General features: G+C 37.8%; 1 protein-coding gene across 1 annotated transcript; it reads left to right on the top strand.

Annotated features, from left to right (window-relative positions):
- The first annotated feature begins 1,635 nt into the window (after window positions 1-1,635).
- selenot2 (selenoprotein T, 2) lies at window positions 1,636-11,301 on the top strand. The gene is made up of 6 exons (XM_077235748.1): window positions 1,636-1,979; window positions 4,399-4,509; window positions 4,597-4,723; window positions 9,346-9,433; window positions 9,540-9,686; window positions 10,432-11,301. The coding sequence occupies exons 1-5, from the start codon at window positions 1,795-1,797 to the stop codon at window positions 9,659-9,661; spliced, it is 633 nt and encodes a 210-aa protein (XP_077091863.1). The 5' UTR covers window positions 1,636-1,794; the 3' UTR covers window positions 9,662-9,686; window positions 10,432-11,301.
- The last annotated feature ends 4,586 nt before the right edge of the window (window positions 11,302-15,887 follow it).

Raw genomic sequence — 15,887 nt, 5'->3', positions numbered from 1 at the left:
GCCCCAGCCCTTTCATTAGCTGAAAAATGGCTCAGCTTTAAAATGGCAACAATTATTGGATGCATATTATATTTGTCATAGCAAAATTATGAACTGATTAAATGATTTTCAAACGCACTACACAATAGTACTGTTAACATATTATGCTGAAAAGAGTTACAAACGCTTGTAAAATCCTACTCTGCTGAAATTATTAATGGATTTATTGAGGACATGCAGTATTAACAATACTAATAGACTAACATTTTGCAACGATAATGACCCTGTTGTAATAAATGCACACACAAAAAGATAAATGTGCAATGTAAAGAGAGGAATTAAATATTTTTGGGATGTAGAATAAATAATTAATTTATAATAAAATAAATATTTTTTCACTGTACTAAACATAAACAAGTGGGAAAAGACATAATAAATTTTACCCAGAGTGCTTATGTAATTAGGCTTTTGAATATTATTTTTGCATTCACAGAACAGTCATGAATTTAAAAGTGAAATTAAACTTTAGTCAAAAGTGCCAATGGTTAAGATATACTCTCAGGCCTGGTTTCACAGACAGGGCTTAGATTAAGCCACGGTTAGGCCTTGGTTAAATTAGGACATTTAGTAGCTTTTATAAACTTGTCTTTGAAAAAAATATATTACTGGAGTGCACCTTGAGACAAGCATGTGAAACCGGGCATATGCCCTTACTCTCAGAGTTAAACAATGGCTCCAAAATCTATCTATATGTGAATAAAAATATAAAATATATAAATGAAAGGCTACAATAAATATAAAATATATAACAAATATAAAATTACAAACTTTTTTGTATTTATTGCATTTCAAAATCAATGTGCAAGATATTTGCATGCACATTGAATAATGTGTTCTATGGAGATATGTCTATGGCCTGGTTTCACAGACAGGGCTTAATTAAGCCAGGAGTAGGCCATAGTTTAATTAGGACCTTTAAGTAGCTTTTATAAATGTGTTTAGGAAAGAAAAACATTATTGGTGTGCATCTTGAGCAGATCTTGAGACAAAACAATGGCACTGACATATTTTAAGATATTTTAGAGCAAGTTTCATTCGAAACTTAAATAGCCAGTAAAATAGCTCAGACATGCATTTTAGTCTGGTACTAGGCTTAAACCGTTTCTGTGAATCCGAGGGTAAATACCATTTTAAAGTTAAACTCATAATTCATTTGCAAGGGATGGGCGGCGACCCAGCATTTGCCTACTCCGCCTATGCCACAGGCCGGCCCTGATTTGCAGCCTGTAATTTATTTTTTTAAATCATCCCAAACAAACACACACTCACAAATGTGCATAATCAACTCATGAACTATAGGCTATATCTTTTTAAGATCATTAAACACATTAATCGAGTACCATAAGTGTTCCAAAAAGCTCCATATTTTGTATTGTCAACTCTCCACATTTGAAGTTTTGCACATAATGTAATTAATGTGCCTTTGGCAAAATGTTGTTGTAACTGCTGTCTCTTGAAAAAAGAAAATAATCGTCGAACGGTTTTCAATAATTTAAACTGAATATATTATGTTCCCTGTCATTTCCTTTGATGAACACAGACTGGCGTGCTGGAGCTGAAATGCGTTGATGACACAGACAGTAGATGTCGCTGTTTACACTCTCTCCGTAATGACTCAGCGTGAGAGACTTTTATTTTGAAACATAACGCTTTATTCTTCTGACTGACTCTGTTGTATCGTTAACTTAGCAGACAGTCGACCTTTCGGTAGCAGTGGGTCTGTGGGCTCGGTTCTGTGGTGTGGACGGGCCGGAGATGGCGGAGTACAGTCAGACGGGTATTTTAACGGCCCTGCTGCTGTTTACTGTGGTAACAGTGAAGGATATTTATGTGGGCCGCAACAGCATGACTCAACAAGACATCACCGTACCCGAAATGCACACACAGAGACCGAACAAACACACATTATACACGGGTCCGGTTCTCAAGTTCCAGTTCTGGTGAGAGACTCCACAGACATTCATGTTATTCAGAGTTTTCACTGTGTTTAAAGCTCAGAGGGGGTGCTAAGCTAATACGGCTAACATGCTATGCCCGAATAAAAAAAATTAAAAAACCTATTCAGATATTTAAATTGATAAATATACATTAAAATAATGATAACCTGAATGATCATTTTATTTACACAATAAAGAGGATGAATTTAGATAAATTGGGCCGGTTTTGTCATGGGATGAATGCCAGGCGATTTGCGTCAAGCTCAATTTACGTCAATCCACCCTTTAAATACGTTAATCATAAAGCATATTTTACAACGTTTGCGTATGTGCATGATTTAACGTCATTGCTGCAACAAAAACTGCTCAGGTTATCGTGCATACTTGTCTTTACGTGAAATGTTGAAACCAGCAGATTATTCTAAACCTGTGTAAAGCTAATATGGATTACATAGCTCCATTTTTACAGTCTATGATTGCTCCTGTTAAAGCACAATATATCCAAATACAGTGGGAAAGAGCGACATATTAGACTTTAAATTAGTATTTTATCTTTTTTCTGATAAAGCTAGAAGTTGTTTAATATTATCTTAGTGAAAGTGGTTTTAAATCATATTTGTGTTGCATTTATTCTCACTTACAATGCATGTAATATTTAGCACTAGTTACTCGTATCTTAGGTCAAACAATTGTAATTTTCACAACTTTTTTTACAACCTCTCTGACATTTAGAATTGTCTGTCTACTGTACTTTAAAAGTCACCATGAAACAAATGAACCACTCTTTTTATAGTGTATTTATTAGTAATGGTTTATGCGCAAAATTCATGGGCTCACTTAATCTGAAATGAAAATAACTTCCCATCCCTCTTTTAATGACAGCTCTTCTACTGATGATGTGTTTAAGGCAGGACAACCTGTCACTCACATGAGATCCACCAATAGCAAACCACAACCATCCAATCAATTCCCCATAATAAAATCAAGCCACACCATACATTTTTTTCTTGTTTGAGATTTCTCTCAAATTTCTCTCTGTTATATTTCACAATAGGGAAGAAAAGATGATCGCAACTAAAAGGGATAGTTCACCTAAAAATGAAAATTAGCCCATGATTTACTCACCCTGAAGTCAGTATATGACTAAGAGTAAATGGGTATATTTATTTGGAAGTCCATCAAATCGCATCCATCTGTGATGAAAGTGCTCCACATGGCTCCGGGGGGATAAGAAAGACCTTCTGAAGTGAAGCGATGCGTTTGTGTGAGAAAAATATCCATGTTAGAACTTTATCGACTAAAATAACTAGCTTCCGGCAGACAGCTGTACGCAAGTCGATTTACGCCAAAATAGTAACACTTAAACTTGACACACAACGTAATGACGAACACGGTTGCAGCGGTCCAGCACTGTTTGTTTGAACCGCGAGGGGTGTCAAACTAAGCTTACACTACTCCTACATCCTACGTCATACATTGTCAAGTGTTACTCTTTTGGCGCAACTCAACTTGTGTAGACCGTCTGCCGGAAGCTAGTTATTTTAGTCGTTAAAGTTTTAAATATCCTATTTTTCTTACACAAATGCATCGCTTCACTTCAGAAGGCCTTTATTAACCCCCTCAGCCATTTGAAGCAATTTTATCACGGATGGATGCAATATGATGGGCTTCCAAAAAAAAAAAAATTTATTTTTGTATATATCATTTTTTAATATAACAGCGATTATATTCGTCTGAAAGAAGAATGTCGTATACACCTAGGCTAGCTTCAGGGTGAGTAAATAATGGGCTAATTTTCATTTTGAACTATCCCTTTAAGTTTCATGCTGACTTTAAAACTTCTCTATGTAAATGACCTCTGTTATGATTGGATGACCTCATGTACCAGTGTAGACCATTTTCTCATTGGTGTTTATATTTAAACGCATACGGAAGTAGCGATAAATCTTTCCTTCCATATTGTGATGTACATCTGAAGGTGATGATACACAGGGCAACTTTTTGAGCAATGTTGCTGGGCAATGTGCCGTAAACGGGCAACCAGATGAGAAACAGGGCCCACGACCGATCTAAATTATCCAGATAAAAATGTATTGCCCATTTTCAATGGGAAAGTGCCCTAGCAACAATCACTAGGCAAGATTGCCCAGCAACATTGCTCAAAAAGTTGCCCTGTGTGTCATCATCACCTTAATTGTAACGCATTATCGGGGAAGAAAACATGTGGGGTGGAGCTTGGTTCTTTGTAACGGTTGTTGATTGTATGACTAAATGATTGGAGAAGACCTCACTAGAGAGAAGATACAGTTATGACATTTTGATTTAACATTACAAAGTAAAAATAAAAAAAGTAACAATATATTCATATCCATGGCCATTTCTTAAGTGATTCATCTCGGCCATTAACTGTGTTTGTTTTCAGTATATCCTGAGGGTACAGTAAGGTGTTCCAGGAGTATTCCCGGTCCATCAGCCAGCTGTACCCGGACATCCGAATCGAGGGAGAGAATTACCCTCCCAAACCCATCAACAAGTGAGAGAGCATTTTTCCTCATGTTATGGAATTGACACAGAAAGTGGTTTGGTCCTGACTTAACTCGTCATGTGTCTTCCTCTGCAGATACTTAGGAAACTTCATCTCTTATTTCAAACTGCTTGCCATCGCTTTGATTGTGACTGGACAAAATCCTTTTCAAATGTTTGGAATGGACACTCCAAGAATATGGTCCTGGGGACAGGAGAATAAGGTAATATTGTTGAGAATAGTGCTTGGACTTTAACATGGTTTTATAGCGGAGTCGAGTCTGAAGATAAACTTTCACTGTGTCATAGTTGAACTGACGCAAAAGCCTGTTTTGAGGAATGAGCAGCATTTCAGAGCCGTAACCACCACATTCAGTTTGGAGGGCATGAATTGGCAGAATCTATACAATGGCCTATTGATTGTTAACACCTGTCTTGAAGATGTAAAATCATTTTTTAGGAGAGCCTGGTTATATCAGCATAAAATTAGTTTCAAATGCTGGAAGTTCCTTTTATGGAACAGTTATGAAAACAAACTTTTTGTTTAAAATAATATGCACTGATGAATCATGCTCCATGAGACTGCAGGTAATATATTAACCAATAATATGATAGGCTAAAGATTACCATTTAATCAAATCCTGTTTTTACATTATTCCCAGCTCAATATGCTGTTTCACTTTGAAATATGCCATATTATGTCACTGTCGTATTACAGTCTTTAATCAAAAGTGGCAGAAGTTTCACACCATGACTTTTGGTCAAGAAACATATGATGATATTGACGCTCATCTGGAATATTTTATTGGATGGTTGCATGAACTATTTGACCGTTAAGTTACGATTTAATGGAAGTAGCATCAGATTTTTTTTTACGTGTGTGTGTGCGCATGTGTGCGCGTGTGTGTGCGTGTGTGTGTTTCTGTGTTTCTGAATGAATATATATTAGAGATGCATCGATTGATCGGCTGGTGACCGGAATTGGCCGATTTTCACGTGATCGTGGCAACCGGCCAGTCAGGATCCAAGGCCGCCCAAGATCCAGTCAGGGAGGGCCGATGGGAATTCAAATGGAAATAAATACTTGTTTAGAAAATATTAAGCACGATTTAAAAAAATCTTTGCAATGCTCAGTGACCTAATATAGATGGTATTAAATGTGGCACTGAACAAGAGCCTGAAAATCATTTTGTATTTTACATGGATTGGGCCACACAGTTTTGTTCTAATAAATAAAAAACATCACCTAGGCATTAATTAGTCATTTAACATGCTTTATTCTCAACACAAACATTGAGTGTGTGTGTGTTTGTGTGTTGGCGAATGTTCTCTGCATGAAATCTGTCTCTGACATGGTTTCTTCTTAAAGAAACCTTGGATGTCCTGTTGCGGTGTAAAAATAAACAAAAACCCATTCAGTATAAATTACACAGAGTTGCATGTAAAGTTCTCACATTTTAATGTTTACCACGGCTCTGCTTTTTTTGGAAAAAGATTATAGTGCCTTTAGTCTTTAAAGCAAAAGATAAAGTAATATGTGGGTCATTCCTGGTATGCAGTGACATTTTGGCTTCATAAGTGTTGGGAAAAAAAGGGCATGATTTTCATGTTTTTAGCATTCTATCAAAATAGTGACATGCTTAAATATAAGGAATACATATAGGTCAAGCTCAGGGACTCTATAATAATAATAATAATAATTATTGGTAGATTGTTCAGACACTGTCCAAAAAAATATTCCACCCTGTTAGGGACATATACGTATATCACAACATGTTAATAATGTAAATGTTAAACAATAATGAGCTTTTCTTGGATAGTATTTGTCCCTTATGCCATCTTAGATTTTTTTTCTTCTTAAAACAAGCAAAACAATTTTTGATGAATAGAATATGTTTCACATTCCACCCTTAGGTTTATAGATCTAACAGGGTGGAAATTCTGAGCTAAGTTAGCCATAGCTCTTTGAGTCATCAACATATGCCAATTTTATGCCGGTCAAATGCACTCTGGCGCAAATCAGCAACACATGTGCACACGGAACGCACATGTAGGAAACCTCGTGAATTATGGCCGTTTCACACCGCAAGCGTGAGCAGCGTTTTTTTTTTTTTTCGGCGTGCATGTTAATCAAAGAGTGAATTCACACCGGGAGCAGGAGCAGCGCGTGAGCGTCGAGCAGGAGCAGCGTGTGAGCAGCAGTAAAGCGGGGGTTTCGGCACAGAGTCTATTTTTATAGTTTAAAAGTTTAAAAGCCTGCGCTGACCAACTGGCCCCGGTCTTCACGCAGATCTTCAACAGATCATTGGAGCAGTGTGAAGTTCCCTGCTGCTTCAAACGCTCCACTATCATTCCTGTCCCCAAAAAACCCAAAATCACTGGACTTAATGACTACAGACCTGTCGCTCTCACGTCTGTGGTCATGAAGTCGTTTGAAAGACTGGTGCTGGCCCACCTGAAGGACATCACTGGACCCCTGCTGGATCCCTTTCAGTTTGCTTACAGAGCAAACAGGTCTGTGGATGATGCAGTCAACATGGGACTGCATTATATCCTGCAACATCTCGACAGACCAGGGACTTATGCAAGGATCCTCTTTGTGGACTTCAGTTCGGCCTTCAATACCATCATGCCTGGTCTTCTCACAGCCAAACTGACCCAGCTCTCCATACCATCCTCGATCTGTCAGTGGATCACCAGCTTCCTGACGGACCGGCAGCAGCGAGTGAGACTGGGGAAACACACATCCAAGACACTCACAATCAGCACTGGTGCTCCCCAAGGGTGCGTTCTCTCCCCACTGCTCTTCTCCCTGTACACTAATGACTGCACTTCTAAAGACCCCACTGTCAAGCTCCTGAAATTTGCAGACGACACCACTGTCATCGGTCTCATCCGAAACGGTGACGAGTCTGCTTACAGACTGGAGGTTGAACAGCTGGCTGTCTGGTGCAGTTATAACAACCTTGAGCTGATCACGCTCAAAACAGTGGAGATGATCGTGGACTTCAGGAGGAACAGCTCAGCACTCCTCCCACTCACCATCATGAACAGCACTGTGGAAGCAGTGGAGTCATTCAGGTTCCTGGGCACTATCATCTCTCAGGACCTGAAGTGTGACAATCACATTGACTCCACTGTGAAAAAGGCCCAGCAGAGACTGTACTTCCTTCGCCAGCTGAGGAAGTTCAACCTGCCACAGGATCTGCTGATTCAGTTCTACTCAGCCGTCATTGAGTCTGTCTTGTGCGCTTCCATCACTGTCTGGTTTGATTCAGCTACCAAATCAGACATCAGGAGACTACAACGCACAGTCCGGACTGCGGAGAGGATTATTGGTGCCCCCCTGCCAAACCTCCAGGACCTGTACTCTTCCAGAGTGAGGAAGAGAGCAGGTAAAATCATCACAGACTCCACTCACCCTGGACACCACCTGTTTGAACTGTTACCGTCAAGACGGAGACTCAGATCACTGGCCACAAGAACATCTCGGCACAGGAACAGTTTCTTCCCACAGGCCATTTCCCTCCTGAACAGTTAACACTCCTCCCAAGGCATATGCCTGTAAGTGCAATACTCCCACTGTTTAGTGCAATATCCCACAACTCAGGTGATACTTATATGTAGATTTATTTATTTATAATATTCAAAACACTGTAAATAGGTTCATAATCTGTAAATCTGGAAATGTCTATTCTGACTAAACCCAACTGTGATAGTTTTATACTCATATATTTATATTTTTATTTTTTATTCTTATAATTTGTAGTATTATGTTTCATGTTGTATTTGTATATGTCCACTGGAAGCCTCAGTACCAAAACAAATTCCTTGTGTGTGCAAGCACACTTGGCAATAAAGCTCTTTCTGATTCTGATTCTGATTCTGATTTTTGCTGCACTGCTCATGCTCAATTAAAGTGAAAGCACACTTTTGATGGACAAAATAAATATTATTTCACACAAAAAGTGCCCAAAATGCACAGAATTTGCATGTCTGGTGTGTTTTAACAAGAACTGGATTAGGCTATGTCAGAAAAGAAAAATCATTTTCTTTTTGAAATGAACACTTTTTTTGTTTTATATTGGATGTGAAAATAAGGAAATGCTTCTTCCAGAACACTGCACTTTAGATGTTATCTCTGTTACCTTAAATAATGTGTATCTCTGTAAAAAGGTGCTTTGAAACAATCTACATTGTTAAAAGCGCTTATAAGTGAGGATGACTTGACTTGACTAGATGTGAGTGAATTTCCCACAACAGGAGTAATTTATATAGCTCTATTTTATAGCTATTACTGTTCAAAGAATGTTCAATGCTAAATGTAAAATGTTTTACTAAAGAAAAGAGAGAAAATAAATATTTGTGTGTGCTGTAAAGTGGTTAGAAAAAAATGAAATCGGTATCGGCAGGTCAAACTTAATGAAAAATCGGAATCGGCCTAGAAAATTGTAATCTGTGCATCTCTAATATATATATATGTATGTATATGTATAAATTAAACAGATTATCGATGAAGAAAATGTAGGACTGGACTTCTGTGCGTCGGGTTCTGTGCGTCGATTGCTGACTGGATGGAGGCAGATCTGAATGAAAGTTGATTCTTCTGATTGGAGAAGTCCAGCATTTCACTGGAATATTTTGATTAAAAAGTACGATATCTAATAGAATTATGAACTGAAACACATGCACAAATTAATTGTCCACATTAAGATCAATTACAGAGGTGGGGTGAATTTTAATTTCACGCCAACTGTATTTTGTCCACTGTCTTCGTAGTGGTTTTAAATGGGAAGCAATCTATATCTGTAGGAAAGTTTCTCATGGTTGATGGTCTGTTTTGCAGATTTTCTCTTGCCTTATGGCATTCTTCCTTAGTAACATGTTGGAGACCCATTTCCTCTCGACTGGGGCTTTTGAGGTTACATTGAATGGTAATGTAATTTGGATGTCCACTCGGAAAAAAAAACTTTAAAAAAAAATATATATATATGAACAATATATGTATGTCACAGATGCATAACTATCTTTCTGTTTTAGATGTACCAATTTGGTCCAAGCTGCAATCTGGATACGTGCCCAACATTCAGGAGCTTTTCCAGATCTTGGATAACCACCTTAAAATGAATCAGGTTGACCAGATGAACTTTCCCTCACCGTAGAGCTGTTGTTTTTGCCAAGAGACATGTAAGTGGTAAAACCTGTACAATGACGTCACCGTGTGTGTCTCAGCATGTTTTTTGTTGTTGTTGTTGCTTTCAGTACAGGTTGTTTCCCTTGATTTACAGATTATATAGAAAACTTGAATCTGTTGCTTGCATGGTATTTCAGTATGGAATTTACTTGGAATTACTACTACAGTATGGAATTACTGTTCAAAAGTTTGAGGTCAGAAAGATTGTTTTTGAAAGTGTCTTATGCTTACCGGAAAGGACTAGTTTTTCAGGGGGACGTTAGAGAAATTTGTGTTTCACAGACAATGTAAAAATTCCAGAGTAGTATGCTAGTATGTGGTTTCAAATGCAGCATTTGTGAAGGATAAAGAACCAGCTCTAAGGTCATTTGCTCATGAATTGGACTAAACGGCTCATGCTGTATGTTTGGTTTAATGTGTTTTTTTCTAAAATAGAGATGAGCTGTCCTGCTGTTATTTTGCTGGACTCTGCCTTTTTATTTCCTTGTATTCAATTCAGACAGCAAAATCACATTCACGACCATTTAGTTTACCTTGGCTATGGAAATTCAGCACTGCAGCTAAGTGATTCGGCATGTACCTTTCTTGGGAAAAAGAAATGTAGTTCTTTAGTCTTCTGTCCCCAATGTAAAACTTCAGTAAAAGCTTTTTACTTTTTTTTTCTTTTCGTCACTACTTGACTTTGCGTTGCACTTGTTTAGGACAAATAAGCACTATCAAGTGTCCTCTTGTCTGCAGGTCTCCGGAGCCGTTTCTCTGTTCAGAGGGACTGTGGACTGTGGCATAATGAAGGCCTGCGCTGAAAACAGCACGCTGTGAGCGCAGACTCGATGCTCGGCCACCACACACACTCCTCCTGCCCAGCGAGACACATCTCCGGATCGACTGCATCGCTTCAGAGCATCAAACTTCATGCATTTGTAGTATGAGAGTCACATGAGTGCTAAAGGCACTACTTTTATTAGTGAATGGTGAAGTTAGGGGTTATTTTATGTTTGTTTTTTATGTTTGTCATTCTGTTTGTGCTTTCAACTGAAATTGAATGGAATGTTCCGTCTTTCTCGAGGGCAACTGTGATGTTTTCTTAATGTAGATGTCTTTAAATGGCCTTTAACATGATGGTTTGTTTGCACTGGTGTAGCCTGTACTGTACTCCGGGGGAATCTGACTTTTTTTAATTAGTGGGAATGTGTGTGTACTGTGGAAATATGCAGGGTTTTTTTTAGTGATTAATGTTTGTTTTTTTATGCTTGAAGTGGTACATATTTGTTGTTTGTCACAGGTTCACTGGTTAGATTCATAAGTACTGCATGTGAATGAAGGCCAGATCTTCTGACTTTAACTGTATACACTGCCAGAGTGACCTGTCAAATCGTCTACAGTCGTATTAATGATGGTGTGATTGAGTGTTGGGAACTCCAAAGACATCCACTATTTTTCCAGCTCTCTCCATATAGATGTGGCGGCAAGCAATGTAACCCTAATAGTTTAGTGTATCTGAATTTGTAACAAAAGTGATACTGATAGTTGGGATTAAGTTGCATTCAGAGAAGAAATTACACTCTATCACAGTGATGTAAAATAAAGATTCAAATATATTAAAATAAATGTGATTGTGAATTATTTTTTACTATCAGTTTTCATATATAATTGAGAAACAACATGATTGCTAATATAGTTTCTGTTTTTGTGCTTGATTGAATTATTGAACATGATGAAGAAATAGTGCAGTGTCTTCATGTTTAGAATGTTTTAATAGCTGAAGTACTACATTGGCAAATATTTTGTTTTCACCAAAATTAAAAAAAAGTAATGAGGTGCACTGGGTTATGTTTAAAATCGGCAAGTTTTTTTTCCCTAGTGTGATACAGTAGTGGCCCAAAGTGATGTCCAGATGGGGATATTTGTTTTGATGACACGACAAGTTGGATTAAACCAAAATATGAGGAAAAAATATTTAAATTAAAATGTTTATAAAATATTTAAAATTTGAGGGAAGAACAAAACACTTGGTTCTGGTATTTATCTGATAAAATTATGTGGTAAAAAATGCCAACTACAGCTATAGGTTATAGCTTTGCAAATCAAAAAGCTCACAGGAAAAAGCATACATTAACGACAACAATCAGTTCTTAATATGTATGTATTTTTATATTTTATAAAAATTCTCTTGTTTTTGCATATGTTCATAATTTATTTGAATGAGAGCCTGGCCAAGCATTATGTCTGCACAATTTAGTATGTTTCAATTCCAAAAGATTATTTAAAAATCTTTTCTAAATTGATATAATGCATATTTTTCAGTCATGAACAATGTGTTTAAACAAGTTTTAGTTGTTGAATAACATTGTTTAGTGTTAAAGTGTTAAATTTAATTTTCTGACTTTTTATGTCACGAGGTACAACCAAATAGTTGTATATAGTTGTACCACCTGACATGGTAAGTGTACTAACTTATCCATACTTGAAATGAGCAGTTTTTACCAGTTTTTGAAAGCCAAACCTTTTCACTGCCACAAAGATCAGTCAGGCTCTGGATGATGCATTATCATGTTTACTGTTAGTACCTTGTCAATTCATATTTTTTATTATTAAGACCCCATTTTAAATAGTTCTTAGTCTGTTCATTTGTTCGTACAGTTGCACCACCTGACATCTTGGGGGTTTAAGATAACAAAACATAAAATAAAATGTATTATTTAAATGTACTAAAAATGTATTCAAACTAAATAGGTTTTATAGATTAAAGTGATATAGTCATGAATTTATCAAATTATTGTAAAAGGAAATAATGCAGTTGGACACAAAAAAAATTCACGTCATGTCATTGACCCATATCCGAGTGAGACGGCTTCTCGAACAAGAACAAATGTGGGGTGGGACTTGATTTTGTCATGGGGAACTGATGGATCTCGTGTGAGTGAAAAGTTACCAGTCATCAGAATATGTACATTTATGAGCACAACTGTATCGTGAAACCGAACATTATAGGGTTTATTATCCACCATGGCTAATCTTGGAATAGTTCATTTTCATCCGTGCATCATCTGGAATGGAGTATCTGCACTTTAAAAGCAAAAGGAAAGGTACGTGATATGAACATCCAATAGTTTAATTTTTACGTGTGCTAAAAGCTGAACATCGATGTACTTCAAAATTGACTGTGTAAGATTATTTCCAGAAATAAAGCCAGTTGCTCTCTGAGGATCATATTGCATGTATTCAATAGTGCTGTGAAAACATCTGTCAGCTGTGAATTGAGCTCTTGTCTGATTTCATCCTACTGTAGGTCACATGACATCGGGCCCATATAAGGGGGCTATTATTTGTGAAAGAATACAGAATATTTTACAGCCTATAAAACATAGTGTCTCTGCTTTTATAGTTTATATTCTGTCCCAGCTAACTAGAGCTTGAACAGCAGGGAACACACTGTTCTCACTCTTTTCTGGCGTTGGGATCGTCCAGCTCTGTGGTCAAAGAGAGTTCTTCACTTTTTAAGAACACTCAAAATCATCATCCGTACATGATGTGAGAGTATACTGGCATAATAAAACATTTTACATAGGCCTATTAAGGAAATTGAAATGTGAAAACTGATTCTATTTCCTAATCTTGTGCATCTTCGCAGCTTCTCCTTTAAAATCTCCTTGAGATTTCCAAACCACCCATGACTTTATAACAGTGTAATAGGATAATAGGATAAATCATATTGAGCAGGGGTTTTATCGAGAAGGAACCCCATCCTAAAATTAAAAAGGCATCTTGTAAAAAAAAAAAAAAAAAAAAAAAAAAAAAATATATATATATATATATATATATATATATAATAATTATAAATGTGTATATAAATACTATTTGGAATATGTTTAGTTTCTTATACAATATTGTACTGTTAAAGTATATATTTATCCATTTACTTATTATTTATTTAAATTAAAAGAAATGTATCAACTGTTCTTTTATTATATATTAATTAATTAATCTATATTTAATTTTACATTTTCATACAGTTTTTCTCAGCTAGGTGGGACCCCCATCCTAAAATTTAAAAGGTATATAGTTTCTTGTAAAGAACCAGTTTATACCATGAAAAATTTATTTTATAAATATTTCTGAATATTATTTGGAAAATATTTAGTTTCTATTAAAGGGTTAATTCACTCAAAAATTAACATTCTGTCATTAATTACCCTCATGTCGTTCTAAAATCGTAAGACTTCAGTTCATCTTTGCAACCGAAATTAAGATGTTTAAATCTGAGAGTTTTCTGTCCCTCCATTGACAGTCTATAAGCAACTACTTTCAAGCCCCAGAAAGGTAGTAAAGACATCATAAAAGTAATTTATGTGACTCCAGTGGTTTAACCTCAATTTTATGAAGCGATGCGATTGCTTTAGTCACCTTCATTTATATAGCGCTTTTAACAATATGGACTGTTTCAAAGCAATGATAATTTTACAGTGATAATAGGAAATTACAGTAACAGAGATTGTTTTGGCTTTACAGCAGCTCTAGAATAAAGTTATTGTTTAGCTAGTTTTGGTTGATTGATTCACTTCCGTTGCAAAGATCATTAGTTATTAACTTCGGGGCCGCTAACACGACACCGTTCTAACAGAAAACATTCAACGCACTCCGGCTGGCTCATCCGCACAACAACAGTGCCTGGAGGCTCGAGAACGCAAATCCCGAAATAGATTCCAAGCCCAGAAAAATTTTGAGAAAAAAAGGTAATCTCTGCGCAAACCTCAAAAACGGAAACCTGCTAAAACGCAGACAGAGTGCACATGTGCATCACGTGTTTAGTCTAGGTATGTGGGTTTGAATATATATTTGTGCAGGCGTGCTTTAAAAATGTATAATAAAGAATTATTTATCGCTTCCGCGTAGTCACGTGAACTACTCGGTTACTATCGTAACCTCAGTTCCCCTCCTTTTCCTCGATTTACTGAAGCCTATATGTAAAACGCATTTGCAGATGCACAGCTAGCACACTGAGCGTCTGGCACGCTCATAGGCTGTGCTGCAGCAACTGCACATCCAATGGCGCGGGCGACTCTGACGTGCGACCAATGAGCTAGCCCAAAGTCAGAGCCCACCGAGGGTCTAACAAAACCAGACACTGTCGGGATTATTAGCACAAGTTTATAACCGGCCTAAGCGGGTTTTATATATATATATATATATATATATATGATTATGCACAGTAATCTTTGTAGAGAACACCAGACACCGTCTGGTCTTAATCATACCGAAAGTATCTTCGCCTGCAGGGGAGGCACCTCCATATTATAGAACTTCATAAATGTTGAAGGCGAGGAGCAGCCGCCTCACAAATATCTTGAATGGGAAAACCCGATGACCAAGCCCATGACGAGGCCATGCCTCTAGTCGAGTGGGCCTTGACACCTATAGGGCAAACCTGACCCACTGATGTATAGGCCATAGAAATGGCATCCACTATCCATCTAGTCAGTCTTTGCTTCGTGACTGGATCACCCTTAGATCGGCCACCAAAGCAGACAAACAGCTGTTCTGACTGTCTAAAAGACGCAGAACGCTCCAGATAGATTCTCAGCGCCCTGACAGGGCAGAGAAGATTAACCTCCCCATCCTCAGCCGAAGGGGGAAGGGCTGATAGCGTAATAACTTGTGCTCTAAACGGCGTTGAGAGCACCTTGGGTACGTACCCATGCCTGGGTTTTAGAATGACTCTGGAGTCATCCTTCCCAAACTCCAAACATGCAGGACTCACAGAGAGAGCCTGCAGATCTCCCACTTGCTTGATAGATGCCAATGCCAACAGGAGAGCAGTCTTTAGCGAGAGTGGTTTTAGATCAACCGACTGGAGCGGCTCGAAAGGCGGTCCCTTCAGGGCCCTAAGGACCGTGGAGAGGTCCCAAGGCGGCACCGAAGGGGGCCTGGAGGGGTTAATCCTCCTAGCGCCTTTCAGAAACCTTATCACCAGGTCATTTCTTCCCAGTGAGTGGCCAGCCACCAAAGCATGATGCGCTGCGATGGCTGCAACATAAACTTTGAGCGTGAACGGGGTGCGACCCGCAGAAAGGAGAGTACCACAGATACCTCACATGATTCTGGGTCAACTAGATTTTTCGAGCACCAGCTGGAATAACCCGACCACTTCAAAGCATACAGGCGCCGAGTAGACGGGGCCCTTGATTCAGAGATAG

Source organism: Siphateles boraxobius, unplaced genomic scaffold (genome assembly GCF_051911475.1).
Source record: "Siphateles boraxobius isolate OS27281-9 unplaced genomic scaffold, OSU_SipBor_1 2, whole genome shotgun sequence".
Taxonomy (NCBI): Eukaryota; Metazoa; Chordata; class Actinopteri; order Cypriniformes; family Leuciscidae; genus Siphateles; species Siphateles boraxobius.
Note: the sequence above shows the minus strand (reverse complement) of the source record. Positions and strands in the feature narration are given on the sequence as shown.